This window comes from Epinephelus fuscoguttatus, linkage group LG3 (assembly GCF_011397635.1).
Source record: "Epinephelus fuscoguttatus linkage group LG3, E.fuscoguttatus.final_Chr_v1".
NCBI classification, from domain to species: Eukaryota; Metazoa; Chordata; class Actinopteri; order Perciformes; family Serranidae; genus Epinephelus; species Epinephelus fuscoguttatus.
The window spans coordinates 41,433,880-41,449,558 of NC_064754.1; the positions used below are offsets into that span (position 1 = coordinate 41,433,880).

Here is a 15,679-nt window from a genome sequence, read left to right on the forward strand (position 1 = left end):
TGTCCCTTTAAAACCTGGTTGCTCTGATGTCTCCCGCATAATGTCCTGTCTTGCTGACATCAAAAAATGGATGTCCAACAATTTTTTGCAGTTAAATGACTCAAAGTTAGAAGTGCTTATCGTCACCCCTGCTGGCTCCAGCACAAACAACATAGATTTTCTATCTTCTAGTCTGGGTGTCCTTTCCAGCAACATTCACAAAGAGGCCCGTAACCTGGGCGTCATCTTATGTGCAGGATAGTAGCCTGTCATAATAGCGTGCACTGGGCCCGTTGTAATTACAGTGTTTTTGAGAATCAATACAGTATCATAAAACCTAATATCCTGATATTCATATCTGGATGATTACACAAACATAGCAAGAACAACCTTTGTCCACACTACACTCACACTACCTCAATAGATGATGTGAAAAGTGTCTCTTGGAAATTAGTTAACTTATAATAAAAGGCTGTTTGAAGGTCTGTCTAGTTTTTGGGAGACTTAAAGGCCCTACACACTCACACTGTTGTTTTTGACTATTCTGACTAATTAGACCTCTCTTCAAGTTGAAGTTGGGAGGAGCTATGCAGGGAATAATGTGACATCACCAAACTCACTGAACTAGTAACAATCATAACAGTAATGATGACATAATTCATATTTTTATTTCAGATCTTATAAATGCAAAGTCACAAAGCCATCAGGATTCTGGTCATCTTTAACACCCTGAAATATTTATATACCCCTCTTCTTTTATCTTAATTGTTAAGTCCCTGTGGTTTGTATGACTTTATACCAACCATAAGAAGTTGAGAAAAATAATCATAACAGTGTGAATCTGTGCACACCCACATAGTTGTGAGAAGACGTCTAGTCAGGCAACACAAGTAAAACCCCAACACCCTTCCAACACAGGTGCTTTTAATAATTTTGTGTGTTTAGACCATAGACTGTATAAAATAATAGACATAGATGTCACCCATTGGTTTGTGGACTTCGAGTTTGACATTTTGTCTGTGGCCATTTTGGGTTTTTTTGAGCCAGAAGTGACCATACTTGGGCAAGAGGCTGAAGCTGTGCAGGAGTAAGGGGTGGATCTGACTGATAAGCCGAGGACATTATCGGCAGACAGCCTATCACTCAAAGTGGCCTACCCTTAATTATGCATAATTTTAAGGCCCAGTAAAGTGTAAATAGGGGAGATGGCAACGCCCAAAATGCCATACTCAAGGCTACAAAATGGAAGTCCACAAACCAATGGGTGACTTCACGGTGGCTATGTCCACATCCCCCATAGAACCCTATGTCTCTGCTGTAACATGGGGTTCTATGGGGATTGACTAAATCCTGGAGGCAGCCTCAAGTGGCCATTTGAGGAACTGCAGATTTTGGCACTTCCACATTGGCTTCATTTTCATCCCCGGAGGTTGCCGCTTGGATTAGGTCTCTCATCGGTACTTAACAGGTGTGTCAGGCTGTCAGGCTTCACTCTCCTACAGCACAGCGTGTTGAGTGGGACAGTTCACACTTTGAAGATTCTTTTCAGACCTCTACAGGTGGTTTTGGAAACACAGTACATCATTTTACCAGCACCATAGCAAGGAAAACACAAGTGTAACTGTAGACATGACAGATAACATTAAGGTTAGCTGGTTTTAGTTTCCTGGTGTTACGCAAACTGGCTCACTTTCATGACTTACTGGAACACCAGTGCAGGTCAAGCAACATGAATCTATTTATTTGTCAATAAAAATTAAAGGCCCTATAATTCATGTGGACAATTTATCACAGTAAGCCAGAGAAACGTGAAGTGCAGACAGGATGTTGGATGAATCAGTGAGTTGTAACAAGATAACAGAAGACCTTTGGGATCATTATGACTGTATATCAGTATATTTTCATTGAACAGTTTCCTTGTCCGAGTGGTGTTTTGGTAAGTAATGCAATCATCAGTTTGAACTTTGAGTCTTTTTATTTCAACAAAGACTCATAAAAAGGACATATATAGTTGTGTAGATGAAGAAGCAATCACAACACATCTTACAGCGATCAACACAGGTAGGAAATCAATATTTTGTTACAAAGACAGGCGCACTAGGGACAATGATAACATGACTGCTATTCAGTTTAACTGTACTGTTAGAGTTATGTGGATGAATATTCCTGTCTCCACATCTGTTACTGTACAATTCTGAATTGTGGGGAAAAAGCGTGTGTTTTTGTCTTACAAACATTTTCTGTCATAAACCTCTCATTAATGTAAAAGAACATTAACATGACTTCAATCAATCAATCAATTTTATTTATAAAGCCCAATATCACAAATCACAATTTGCCTCACAGGGCTTTACAGCATACGACATCCCTCTGTCCTTTGGACCCTCACAGCGGATAAGGAAAAACTCCCCAAAAAAACCCCTTTAACAGGGAAAAAAACGGTAGAAACCTCAGGAAGAGCAACTGAGGAGGGATCCCTCTTCCAGGACGGACAGACGTGCAATAGATGTCGTACAGAACAGATCAACATGATAAATTAACAGTAATCCATATGACACAGAGAGAGAGAGAGAGAGAGAGAGAGAGAGATGCAGGTAATGACAGTATCTTACAACAACATTGTTGAAAGTAATAATATTATAGTTATAGTTCTGGCTACTATGGTACAATATGTTGAAAGTATGTATTAATACCTGGCAGTATACATGTGTGACAATAGTCATATGTGTATAATAACAGTAGAAGTATGACTAATGACTAATGATGGCAGCAGCAGCAGGAGGCATCTGGCAGGACCACGACAGCAGCACAACCACACACGTCACGCTATCCAGGCACCGCTGCGATATGAGTTAATCTGAGAGACAGTGGAGCACAAAGGCTCCGGAGAAGAAGCCGAGTTAGTGACATCCAGAATGGCCGAGTTAGCTAGATGCAGTAATAGGATACGAGAGAGAGAGAGAGAGAGAGAGAGAGAGAGAGAGAGGAGGAGAGAAGGGGCCCGGTGTATTATAGAGGGGTCCTCCGGCAGACTAGGCCTAAGTCAGCCTAACTAAGGGCTGGTACAGGGCAAGCCTGAGCCAGCCCTAACTATAAGCTTTATCAAAGAGGAAAGTCTTAAGTCTAGTCTTAAATGTGAAGACGGTGTCTGCCTCCCGGACCGTAACAGGAAGATGATTCCACAGGAGAGGAGCCTGATAGCTAAAGGCTCTGGCTCCTGATCTACTGTTGGCGACTTTAGGGCCCACGAGTAACCCTGCGTTCTCAGAGCGCAGTGTTCTGGTGGGATAATATGGTACTATGAGCTCTCTAAGATATGACGGAGCTTGACCATTTAGAGCTTTATAAGTTAACAGTAGGATTTTAAATTCAATTCTGGATTTTACAGGGAGCCAGTGCAGAGAAGCTAAAACAGGAGAGATATGATCTCGTTTCTTAGTTCCTGTTAGTACACGTGCTGCTGCATTCTGAATTAGCTGGAGAGTTTTTAAGGACTTACTAGAGCTACCTGATAATAGAGAGTTACAATGATCCAGCCTTGAGGTAACAAAAGCGTGGACCAATTTTTCTGCATCTTTTCGGGTCAGGATAGGCCTAATTTTCGCAATATTACGCAGATGAAAAAATGCAGTCCGTGAGGTTTGCTTTAAATGAGAATTAAAAGACAAATCCTGATCAAATGTTACTCCGAGGTTTCTTACGGTAGTGGCAGGGGCCAGAGCAATGCCATCTAGAGAAACTATGTCATCAGACAAAGAGTCTCTGAGTTGTTTGGGGCCAAGAACAATAACTTCAGTTTTGTCTGAATTTAACATCAGGAAATTGGTGCTCATCCAAGTTTTTATGTCTTTAAGGCAATTATGGAGTTTAGTTAATTGATTGCTTTCTTCTGGCTTCATTGATAAATACAACTGAGTATCATCCGCATAACAATGGAAATTTATAGAGTGATTTCTAATGATGTTACCTAACGGAAGCATATATAGAGTAAACAGGATTGGTCTGAGCACAGAACCTTGCGGAACTCCAAAACAAACTTTAGTACGTAAGGATGGTTCATTGCGAACGTCAACAAATTGAAAACGATCAGATAAATAAGATTTAAACCAGCTTAGTGCTGAACCTTTTAAGCCAATTAAGTGATCCAGTCTCTGCAGCAGAATTTGATGGTCAATTGTGTCAAACGACGCACTAAGATCTAATAAAACAAGTACAGAGACGAGTCCTTTGTCTGAAGCAATCAGAAGGTCATTTGTAATTTTAACTAGTGCTGTCTCAGTGCTATGATGCACTCTAAATCCTGACTGAAATTCCTCAAATAAATTATTATCCTGGAGAAAATCACACAGCTGGTCTGCGACTACTTTCTCAAGGATCTTTGACATAAAGGGAAGATTAGATATTGGTCTATAATTGGCTAACACCTCTGGATCCAGGGTGGGCTTTTTTAGTAGAGGTTTAATTACAGCTACCTTAAAAGACTGTGGTACATAGCCTGTTAATAAGGATATATTGATCATATCTAATATATGAGTGTTAACTAAAGGAAAGACCTCCTTAAGTAGCCTAGTTGGGATGGGGTCTAAGAGACACGTTGATGATTTGGATGAAGAAATCACTGCAGTCAATTCTTGAAGAGAAATTGGGGAGAAGCAATCTAAATATATATTAGATTTTACAGCTGTGTTTGAGGTTAGATAGGTACTATCTGAGGGCAGGAGGTCATGAATTTTGCCTCTAATAGTTAGAATTTTGTCATTAAAAAAGCTCATAAAATCATTACTGCTAAGGGCTAAGGGAATACAAGGCTCAACAGAGCTCTGACTCTCAGTCAGCCTGGCTACAGTGCTGAAAAGAAACCTGGGGTTGTTCTTATTGTCTTCTATTAGAGCTGAGTAATAGTTTGCTCTGGCATTGCGGAGGCCCCTCTTATAAGTTTTGAGACTGTCTGTCCAGATTAAACGAGATTCTTCCAGTTTGGTTAATCGCCAATTCCTTTCAAATTTTCGCGATATTTGTTTTAACTTATGGGTTTGAGAGTTATACCAAGGAGCGAACTTTCTTTGCTTAAGGTCAATAGATTTATCAGATTTGAAATACTTTCTGTGTGTATGAGATAACATGCTCTGTACTGTTTACATTCATTTGATGTTTTTCTTTTCCCACAGACATGTTATACCACATGCTTTTGTTCTTGGTGGTTTTGCTGTTAGTGGCAGATGCTTCCTTTGCAGCTGCCATTTTACAAATAGGTAAAAAACAAAAACACAAGAAATATCCTAAATATATGCTCATACATCCTACTTTCCTACAGTACGTCACTGTTATCTAACATTCTTATCTTGTAAAATTTGGCTTTATTTTCAGTAGATGAAGAACTCACCCAAACAGAGGCCACCGAGGATGTTGAGATAATTCAGAAACTCATGAAGACAAACTTTGAACAACTGGAGAAACTGAGCAACAGGTCCAGATATGTTGCAAGGAGCTGTAAAGAGATCAAGGAAAGATATAATGAGCAAGAAGGTAAGCAGATCTGTTGCTTGTGGGAGATGTTTCACAATGAAATGTCTTTCATTGTGATGCTGTTCCACAGGCAAGTTTTGAACAGATATTTTGGCACACATCTCAGCTAATGACCAATAAGTCACAACAAGTGTGTGTATTTTCACTCACTAACACTAACTATTTTCTTTCCAGATGGGTTATATTACCTGACCACTGCTAATGGCATGGTCTATCAGACTTTCTGTGATATGACCACTGCGGGAGGCGGCTGGACACTGGTGGCAAGTGTCCATGAGAACAGTGTATATGGAAAGTGCACAGTGGGCGATCGCTGGTCGAGCCAGCAGGGCAACAATGCTGACCTGCCAGATGGAGACGGGAACTGGATGAACAGAAACACCTTTGGGGCAGTAGAGAGCGCCACCGCGGATGATTTTAAGGTACGCAGACACAGACATGCTGCAGTGGTATTCTCTCTTGTGGACCACTGACACACATTGCTGAATGAGATCACACATAAATCATTCAGAACCTATTAAAGGTGCAATGTGTAAGATATGGCCAGAATTTAAAACTTCTTAAAAAAAATTCCCTAACACTACAACAGGATGTGAACAAGTAACAGTTTTGATCCAATACAGACTTGAGGCTTGGTTGAGTTTAGATTCTTTACTTAGAACCTTGCTCTCTGCAGCTTTGTTTGTTTCATTGAATCTCTTTGCTTTGTAAAACTGAAACACTATACAAATAAAATATGATTATTACCTCCTTTATATATTACAGTTAAGAATACATTCACTGGAACATTTTGACCACATTGTCAAACAAAACAACTATAAAAACCTTAAAGAAAGTGGGGGCAAAGGAGTTCACTAAAGTCAGTGGGATTCATTCATTTAGAAACCATGAATTCATGTACAGATCCATCCAGCTGATGTGGATCTGTCACCAGATTAGTGAAACTTTGACCCTCTGCAGTGGATCACCAAAGTCCTATGGCCTCATCACCTTGGGACATTGAGGGGCTCTCTTAAGTGATTGCACCAAACTGAGGGCAACCTTCGCCAATTAGACGTGCCACACATGTCTGTATGGTCTTTTTTATATGCTACGACACATAACCATGAGTGAGATAAGAAACTGACACTATGGCTGAGCATTTCTGCCTTTGAACTGAAGTGTACCAATGACAGCCTCAAAAACACAGATTCAGACTTCCTGGGTTTGTTTCATCACATATCTACTGAACCAGTCCCGTCAACTTATGGGGTGGAGCTTTTCACATCATTAACATCATGCTAAAGGGTTGTTACAGGAGAAGCATTTTACTGTGCAAGATAGTTTTTACTTTCACTTTTACTTGAGCTGGCAATGAGGAAGAAGGTTCATCTAATATTAGCAACACATTATTGGCTGTTTGATAATGTTGTCAAGCCAAAGGCTCATGCTACCCTTTACCGTTATGTTTCTAACATTGAAGAGAGCGATGAGCAGGTACGCTCAAGCTCCAGGCCAGCGTCTTAGGGGTGGGTGGAGATAGAGGTGGGGTCTTATTTACATATTCATAGATCTGTGCATACTAAATGAGGCAAAGGTGTAGGTGTTTCTGCCTGCTGTAATGTGTCCTCCTCTTACTACTGGCCATTGAAGGATCCCTCTGAATGCACTTCCATTTTAAAAGATAGGGTCAAAATGGTCTGTTTTAGTCATGATCATAGTTGTGACAGCTACTTTGTACACTTTCACAGAATCCAGGTTACTATGATATTTTAGCAGAAGACATGTCTGTGTGGCACGTTCCCAACAACTTCCCACTGGAGCACTGGAACCTGGCATCCATCCTCCGCTACCACACTGAAAACCGCTTTCTTCGCCTGTATGGAGGGAACCTCTTTCACCTCTTCAAGGTAACTTAGTTGTGTATCCATGCTAAATTATGTCTTAAGATAACAAATAGATCAAGTATATAATGTGACAGTACAAATATAATTAAAAACAAACCTGCTGCTCTACAGGCACGTACCTTCATGATGATTTTGTCACATTTTTGTAGCAATTTCCAGTGAGATACAACATTGGTTCTTGCAGCAACAGAGGGCCGGCTTTCCCCATTGTGTATGACCATGGAGACAGAGAGTCCACCAGAATGTTATATGGACCCAACACAAGAGGTAAAAAGCTCATGTAGCAAGAGGGAACTGGAGATAATAGAGAGCTTTTTCACAGTCATGGATGGATGCAAGGGGTCATTAATGTGTAGTTACTAATTCATTACTACCTAAAAATAATTACTCTACAAATTTATAACAAAAACAGGAGTTAACAGAGTATATTCAATTAACTTTAATGGCTGAAGGTTATTCTTGAATTATTTCATCACTTACTGTGTTTCTTTTTTCTTTTCTGTTTATATGAAAGCGCAATTTGAACCAGGTTTCATTACATTCAGAGCAATAAACAATGAACGTGCAGCCATGGCTATCTGCTCTGGGGTCAAGCCGACTGGATGTGACACTGAACATGTGAGTCTGAATCCATCATTACATTGCAGTCAGTCAACACAAAATGATATACAATGTAATAATACTTTCATTTGTGTGTGTGTGTGTGTGTGTGTGTGTGTGTCTTCAGTACTGTATAGGAGGAGGTGGATATTTCTACCCTGTGCAGTGTGGGGACTTCCCATCATTTGACTGGGACAGATTGGGAGGATCGCAAGGTTGGAGCGCCTCTAAAGAAATGACTGAGGCTGCTGTTTTACTGTTCTACCGCTGACAGGACTCTTTTGCTCATGTATCTTATGGCATGTCAGTCTAGACAACAATCACAGTTGTGGCCAAATAGATTTCAGTTCAAGTGAAGTCAGATGTAATTGTTTAGCTCCTAATAACAGCATATCTCATGTTATAGAGCAAAAGCCTTGTGATTATGCTCGTGTCCATCATTAACAGACCTAATATACAGTAAACAGTCACTTGTAGTTAAGCTGCACACCAGCAGATGGCGTTACTGAACTGTATATTAAAATAAACATTAAAGATTGACAGTTATTTTGGGGCAGATGGGACAGAGCAGGATGAAACAAAAACAAACAATAAAAAAAGCAAAAGAAAGCCAGGTATAAAAGTATTCTTCCTGTTACTGATATGCAAGATGGTTGTTTTACTACACTGTGGATAGTTCTTCTAAATATGGCTTTAATGGTTCATGATGGTCTGAATACAGTTCTAGAGGCTTTTCTGCAGCAGCACAAATGAGTCTTTCTTGAAAACGGTAAATTCTTAGAATTTTGGGATGCAATAAATGGACTGCACTTGTATAACGCTTTTCTAGTCTTCCAGCCACTCAAAGTGCTTTTATACGAGTCACATTCACACACACATTCACAAACACGTGATGCCACCTGCTAATCATAAACCATTCACGTGCATTCACACATACACCGATGGAACAGCCATCAGGAGCAATTTGGGGATGAGTATCTTGCCCAAGGATGCTTCGACATGTGGACTGGAGGGGCTGGGGATCGAACTGCTGATCTGCTGATTGATGGATCACCCACTCTACCTCCTGAGCCACAGCTGCACCATAAATAAGTATAATTTGTTTCTTAAGACGTAGAGTAATAAATTGTCGGTAATTTAAAAACATTACAGGATAAGGCTCGCATTTTTTAAAATCTCTGCCAGGAGTGAGTCTGAAGGGGATCGTGCCTTTGGTTTTGTGTGTGTGATTGTGTGTGTGCATGTGTGTGCAAGTGTGTAAGTTTGTGTCCGTCTGTCGGCAGCTAATCTCAAATACTACTAGACCTATCAGCCTAACACTTTGTGTGCACATGCTCAAAGACCTCTTGTAATTGTTAATAATTGTTAAAAAACCTGTTTTATTGACTGTTTTATACAATCAAGCATACACACAGTTTATGAGACACTGAGCCCCTGAGCACAGGCATGCAAAGGGCCCAACCATCTCCCTTTTTGTGTTTTGTGTCTTTTTGTGGTCATTTTGTGTCTCTTTGAGGTCACTTTGAATTAGGAAGCTTTTATGTGTCTTTGCTAACAGGTGGCTAAATGAGACTACAGAATGTCATCACGCCGACATGGCTTTGCAGCCTCGCCGTGGTGGTGATCTTAGTCATTTGGCCGTGGCATAGGTCGTTTATGTTAGCTTGTCACTTCTGGCGATTGCAGTTCCACTTCAAAAATCACAAAGCTGTGTTTATTTGTAAAGATTATCTTGCTGAACAACACGTGTAAGTACGATAAACTTTTGTTTGCCACAGAGCTTATTTTCTGCAGTAATTCAAAGTCCAATGGAAAAAATCCCATTAGCACTTTGATGAGGGAACCAGCACAGCATTACTTCCACGTTGTAAACTAAAATAACATCATCCCTGCAGCACTCTGTAGACTTTACTACAAAGTACCCTTCAGACTATGTTAAAAGACTTTCAAGTAAAATCAAACAAGATTCACATTTTGTGGTGGTGCATACCATCTGCTTCTCTCTGCTCCACCCTGACCAGACCTAACCTCTTCATCTCTCCCACTCTCCTCATGCTTTATTGTACTTTCAACAATAAAGTGCTTTATTCTCTTATATTAAATATGTTCACACACATGAACATGTCAGCACCAGTTGTTTTCAGGCAATTAAAGAGTCATAGTTTCAGTTAATTTATTTTAATATGCATTTGGAATTATTTCATGGATTTAAAGACCTAAACGGGGACACTACAGGTGAATAGGGTAAAACTTCCTTAGTTACTTAATCATAGTGTGGCAGTTATTTTTCATGTCACAAATTTTTGATGTTATGTTTGAATATGCAAATGAAGCATTATTTAATTAAACATGCACTGATACATATACATTTCAGAAACAAAAATCTCAAAGTTCTCCTTTCACTTTGTTGACACATTAGAGTCAAAGGTTTTTACAGAGGGGATTTTGGATATCTATTTTCATCACTCCATAAATTAGGAAATAAACAAGACAATACAGCCATAAACAATCCATTTTCATCATGTTTTTTTAAGGAATAAAATGTTCTACATATCAGTCATATATGAACAAACCCCTCTGTAAAATCCTTTTCAATATAGATAGGGATGAAACTGAAAAAAATTGGTTTGTAATTGCTACTGAAGTGGAGATTTTTGGCTCAGAGATAAGAAAAAACTCATTTTGAGAAAATGGCCTTCGTAAAACTCGCAATACATTCATAAGCTAAAGAATAAGACAACAGGGTAAAAAGAAATAATCAATAGATATCACCTTGAAACTTCTCCACTTCATTACCTACATTAAGATAATTATCTTTTGGATTACAAGTTTTCATATTCTGTGTTTAAATATGCAATCGATGCATTATCTGATTAAATATGCACTTTCTGCATACATATCCAGCACAGGAATTGGAACGTAAATAAACACCTAAATGTGTACTTTGGCTGTTTTCTTTCCAATGACCTGAAAAAAAGAAATGTTATGGCAGCCAAATCTCAAAATTGACCAGTGCATGAAAAAACTAGCAGCCAAAGTGAGAAAGCTGAAGGTTTAACTTGGAGAACAGAACACCACAGGAAAAAAGACACTTCCAAGTCTTAAAGGTCTCTTGCTCATATAGTATTTGACTTCATTCTTTTAGGATCATTAATAAGGACTAAGTAGGAACAGTAGTAGTAGTAGACCATATAAAATACACAGTAAAATACTGTATGTATTCAGTATTGGGATGTCTTGGCATGAGAACTGACTGTAAAAGAATGGAGTTCCTGCCACCTAGTGTCACATTTGGCTTTTGCGGCCAGATCCTCAACCCTTTAACATTCTGCGTGACTGTTTAGGGCACATTTGGAGTCACTTTCTCTGTCAAAAAAGTGTTGAATTTAACTCAACCAGACTGAGCTATCTCTACTATTCGGTTTAGGCATGTTATGCTAAAAAAGAATCAAATTCAAAGTTATAGTTCAAATTTCTGAAGTTAAGGTAAGACAGGAGGTCTGAGACAGGATAGGCCATGAGTTTAGGAGTTGCTTCTGTAATAGGAAGACAGGATCCTTCCTATTATTGAAACTTCAGTTCAGACAGAACAAGTAGTTAGAATATTTGTCTGTAATGAGGCCCCAGGGCTGGAACATTTTACGGAACCTGCCACATAAAGTCTGACCATCTTCAGGCTGCTCTACATCTGAGAAAAGGCACAAAACACGCAGTCAGTACAAAGCTGGTGGATTTAATAATGTAAACAAGAAAATGTTTGTGGGTTAAATTCAAACAACATCAGAGTTTCACCTGACTTCAGGTAGACAGTGTTGTCGTCTTACCTGTCGTTGGTAGAACAGGATGTAGACAGTTCGCTGATGCTTCTCGCAGATAGAGGCCCAGGCTGTCTCTGTGACCTGCAGTCATTATAGCTAAGCCAGTAGCCAGTGGGGTCATCCAGCTCCACCTCTGGGTGCATCAGATCACACACGTAGTGTCCTAACAGAGGACAAATCACAGTTAGATCAGGTGTATCAACATGTGGAGGTTATGAAAGTTACCTGAGGTCATACAATAGAAATTCTGAGAATATCAGGAACATGACACATTTTATACTGTCTCATGTTTCCTAAGAAAACAACATCTCTTATAAAAAAATGTTACAATAACTACAAGGATGTCTTTCTGAAGCAATATAAGAAGGTAGCAGAATGTGATAAAAAACCTACAAGAGCAATAAATGCTCATCACTGAACTGATCACTTTCACTGAAAATAACAACAGATGTAACAAAACGCTCAAAAAACGTCTCCTGGACAACAGCACAGAGACAACATGCTGTGAGTTACACACTGGATAACAATGCACAAACACACGCAGTGTGTGAGTGTTTGTTGGTGGGGGATGTCATGGAAGGAGGACAGGTGGATTTTACCATCATGTGATCCTGGAGCATCTGCTGGACTGAACCTCAAGGCACCAGGTTCAGGGACAGGTTAGTAAAGTCCTCATGTCTGCTAGACTGGGTGCCACACCTCCACATTAAAGAGGCAATACACATAAAATTACAGCCACATAGGTCATGATAAAAGCATGAGTGGGCCTGATGAATTTCACATCTCATTGAAATTTAATTAAAAAAAAAGAGTTATATCACAAACCACAATAATTAACAATAAGCACACAAAAATTGTGTTGCATTGCATTGAGGTGGTGGCAGATGTTTCAGAGACAGACATCTAAAAATATGAGCTCATATAACAAATTATCTGCATGTTTCAGTATCTCATGAATGAGAAATATGTTTCACGTCGAAGTGACCTTTTGAGGATAAACAAGGACAATGTGTGTTTTGTTTTGTTTTATGAATGTAACTGCAGCTTAAAGTAATGGAGAAAAGGCTCTTGGTTGAAAAATGTGTCTCAGGCGATTGAGTCACAAGTGGACAGTGCTAAACACAAGTGTAAACAATAACCAAGACATACAGTGATCCGATCACTCAAACCACTTGCTGAGGTGGTCTGGGACACATTTGACCCACAGACTGTATAAAATAATGGTCGTAGCCACAGTCAAGCCATCCCCCATCTCTGATGAGTAAACAGATCAGATGATTGTCTTGTTTAGCACCAGATGCTTCTACAGTGATCAAAGACACACGGCATGGTCACTGTAGGGCATTTTGAATCAGCCCTGGTTAAACCATGCAACTTAAAAAATATCTGACCTCAAGGCAACTAACTAACACTCCTTTGTTATTATGTGTTTGTTGAATGCTTGATTGCTGTGCCAGTATTATTGTATGAATACTTATGGTACACATTTATCCACTATATGTAAAAATGGTTACTGTATGTTTACACATTGCTGGTGATGCTTAATGAGCTAATAAGTGAATTTACCTGCTGACATTCTTGATCCGTCTTTATCATCTGCTGAACTGTTACCTGGGATGATTCATCCTGTAACCTGAACAAATTCTTTTCATATGGACTCACATTTGCACAGCCACTGATGAATTACAAATAAAGAAGTAGCTACAGTCATTTAAAGGGCAGTTACACTTTAATCACTCCACACACATGCACTGGCTTAATTAAACCAAAAATATGCTAAATTTCATTGGTTGCTCTTGATGTACTCAACATTTAGTTCAGTCAGGAACACTTTTGTCAAAGACTTTATTTCCATTTGCAGTATTACATTTGTTGGTGTGGCTCTGTCCTGGGGCCTCTTTGCCTCCCCTCAGGCCTACGCAGAAAGCCTGAGGCGAAGGGAGCACACCTCTCCTCCATTTCAGGTGCCTGCATGGAAAGCTTTAAAGCAGAGGGAGCACACCTCTGCCCTTCCATGTTACTACATGGAAAGACTAAGGCAGGGAGAGCAGCAGCAAAGACTCCCCCAGGAACAGAACAGAGCAGCATCAATGATAAGTCAGATACAGCATGAAAAAGGAGGAGCTGGGGTGGAGGCGGGTTACAAAGCAGCTTGCAGAGGAAGCAGCAACAGCAGGCAGGCCAAAGTAGATTAAAAAGGGCACCATGAATGAGATTTGCCAATTGGTTGGATAGAAAGGATTCATGTGATCTATCAGCTGACTCCCTTCCATCACAAAGCTCCTCCATCAGTCGATTGGGTTGTTAAAGATCAGCTGATGTAGCTGGGATGTGAGCTGAGCTTGACATAGAAGGAATTTAACTTTAAAATAGATGAGTATCAAACACTCTGCTATAGCTTAAATGTGGTTTACAATGTGTTACGCATCATTTCCCTGTGTTTGTCAGTCACCTTCTGTCTACTGCAGGCTTTACTAGGCCTTTAGCTGTTGGAGTTGGGTTCCTCTCCAGCTGCAGATTTCCCTCCTAAATGGGGGAGCAAGCATCTTGTAGTCCCCTGGTACCCATGTCAGGAAAGCGAGCCTCAGTATTCTTGACCAGGAAAGGAAACCCTCTCCCCCCTTCCCAAACTTGCTTAGGAAAGTCAGCAAGAACCGCAGGCATCATTTATGATTCCAAGACATCTCTGGCCTCTCTTTACGTCCTTCAGGCACCCATTGGCTCATGCTCGCCGACCTTAGACAAAAAAATAAGGACATAATAATAAATTGTGGACATATGTTCTATAAAGATATTACATTATATAAATCAATCTGTAACCAAAATACAGTAAGCTATTTGCTATTCAATGTATATTAGAAAACTATAAAACACTTGTGCCCGAGTCTTTAGGATATTTAGGGACTATTTACAGCTGGTGAGTGATACATAGTTTGTATGCTAGCAATCATTTAGCCTACAGCAGCAGGGCAGTGTATGTGAGATTAATTTAAATCAATTACAGTGCCCATGTTGATGAGAAAAAAGTCATTGTTGTTTTTCTTTATGTCATGGGTTTTGTTGGCTATAAGAAACATATATATCACCAGCCCTAAAACAGAATACACTAAACTGGATTTACATTCATGTGCATGCTCCACAACAAAGGGAGTCAAAAGTAGCATATAGGATCAGGATTAAAAATGTCCTGAGGAAAGTTAAATGTTTACTAAAGAAATGTTCAGGCATGGGATCATATGTACTGCTAATTTTGTACCTCAAGACTTTCTTGAGAAAAAAAAACAATTTCAGGGAAAATGCCAGTACGGCTGTGTTGTAAACAAAAGCAGTAACATTGCAGGGACAAGTATGCGTAAAGGGCTACATCTAGCTCATGTGGAGCAAGCATACCAATCACAAAACCAATCATGTATTCAAATGCGTGTTTCTAATTCAAGTAGATTACAAAAAAACATTACTCATCTTGCAAACTTGAGGAATATTAAATACGTTACAAGCACACTGGCACTGGACAAAAAAGCTCCTCACCATTTTCCTGAAAATAATTAGAGACATCTTCCCCATGGGTTTGCCCCATCATCTTTTTCTTCTGCTGAGTTTATGGTGGATGGATTCTATAAATGTTACATTAACGCCATCTGCTGTATAGTCCCCTGCCCCATCCATGGCATGTGTGAAAAGACGCAAGATGGAAATGTTCCTTAATGTAGTGCATGTGTGAATAGTGAAAATCACTATGGGTGTATGAAAGGTAACCTCAGTAATTTACCAGGAATGATATGTGAGACCAAGCGGCAATCTCCAGGGCTGAAAAATGAAGCTAATGTGGAAGCTGCAGTTCCTCAAATGGCCACTTGAGGCTGGCTCCAG

At 39.7% G+C, this 15,679-nt stretch overlaps 1 protein-coding gene across 1 annotated transcript; it reads left to right on the forward strand.

Annotated features, from left to right (window-relative positions):
* Positions 1-2,015: 2,015 nt before the first annotated feature.
* LOC125886472 (intelectin-like) lies at positions 2,016-8,885 on the forward strand. The gene is made up of 8 exons (XM_049572717.1): positions 2,016-2,040; positions 5,148-5,231; positions 5,350-5,505; positions 5,680-5,927; positions 7,236-7,394; positions 7,541-7,658; positions 7,906-8,009; positions 8,119-8,885. The coding sequence occupies exons 2-8, from the start codon at positions 5,150-5,152 to the stop codon at positions 8,260-8,262; spliced, it is 1,011 nt and encodes a 336-aa protein (XP_049428674.1). The 5' UTR covers positions 2,016-2,040; positions 5,148-5,149; the 3' UTR covers positions 8,263-8,885.
* The last annotated feature ends 6,794 nt before the right edge of the window (positions 8,886-15,679 follow it).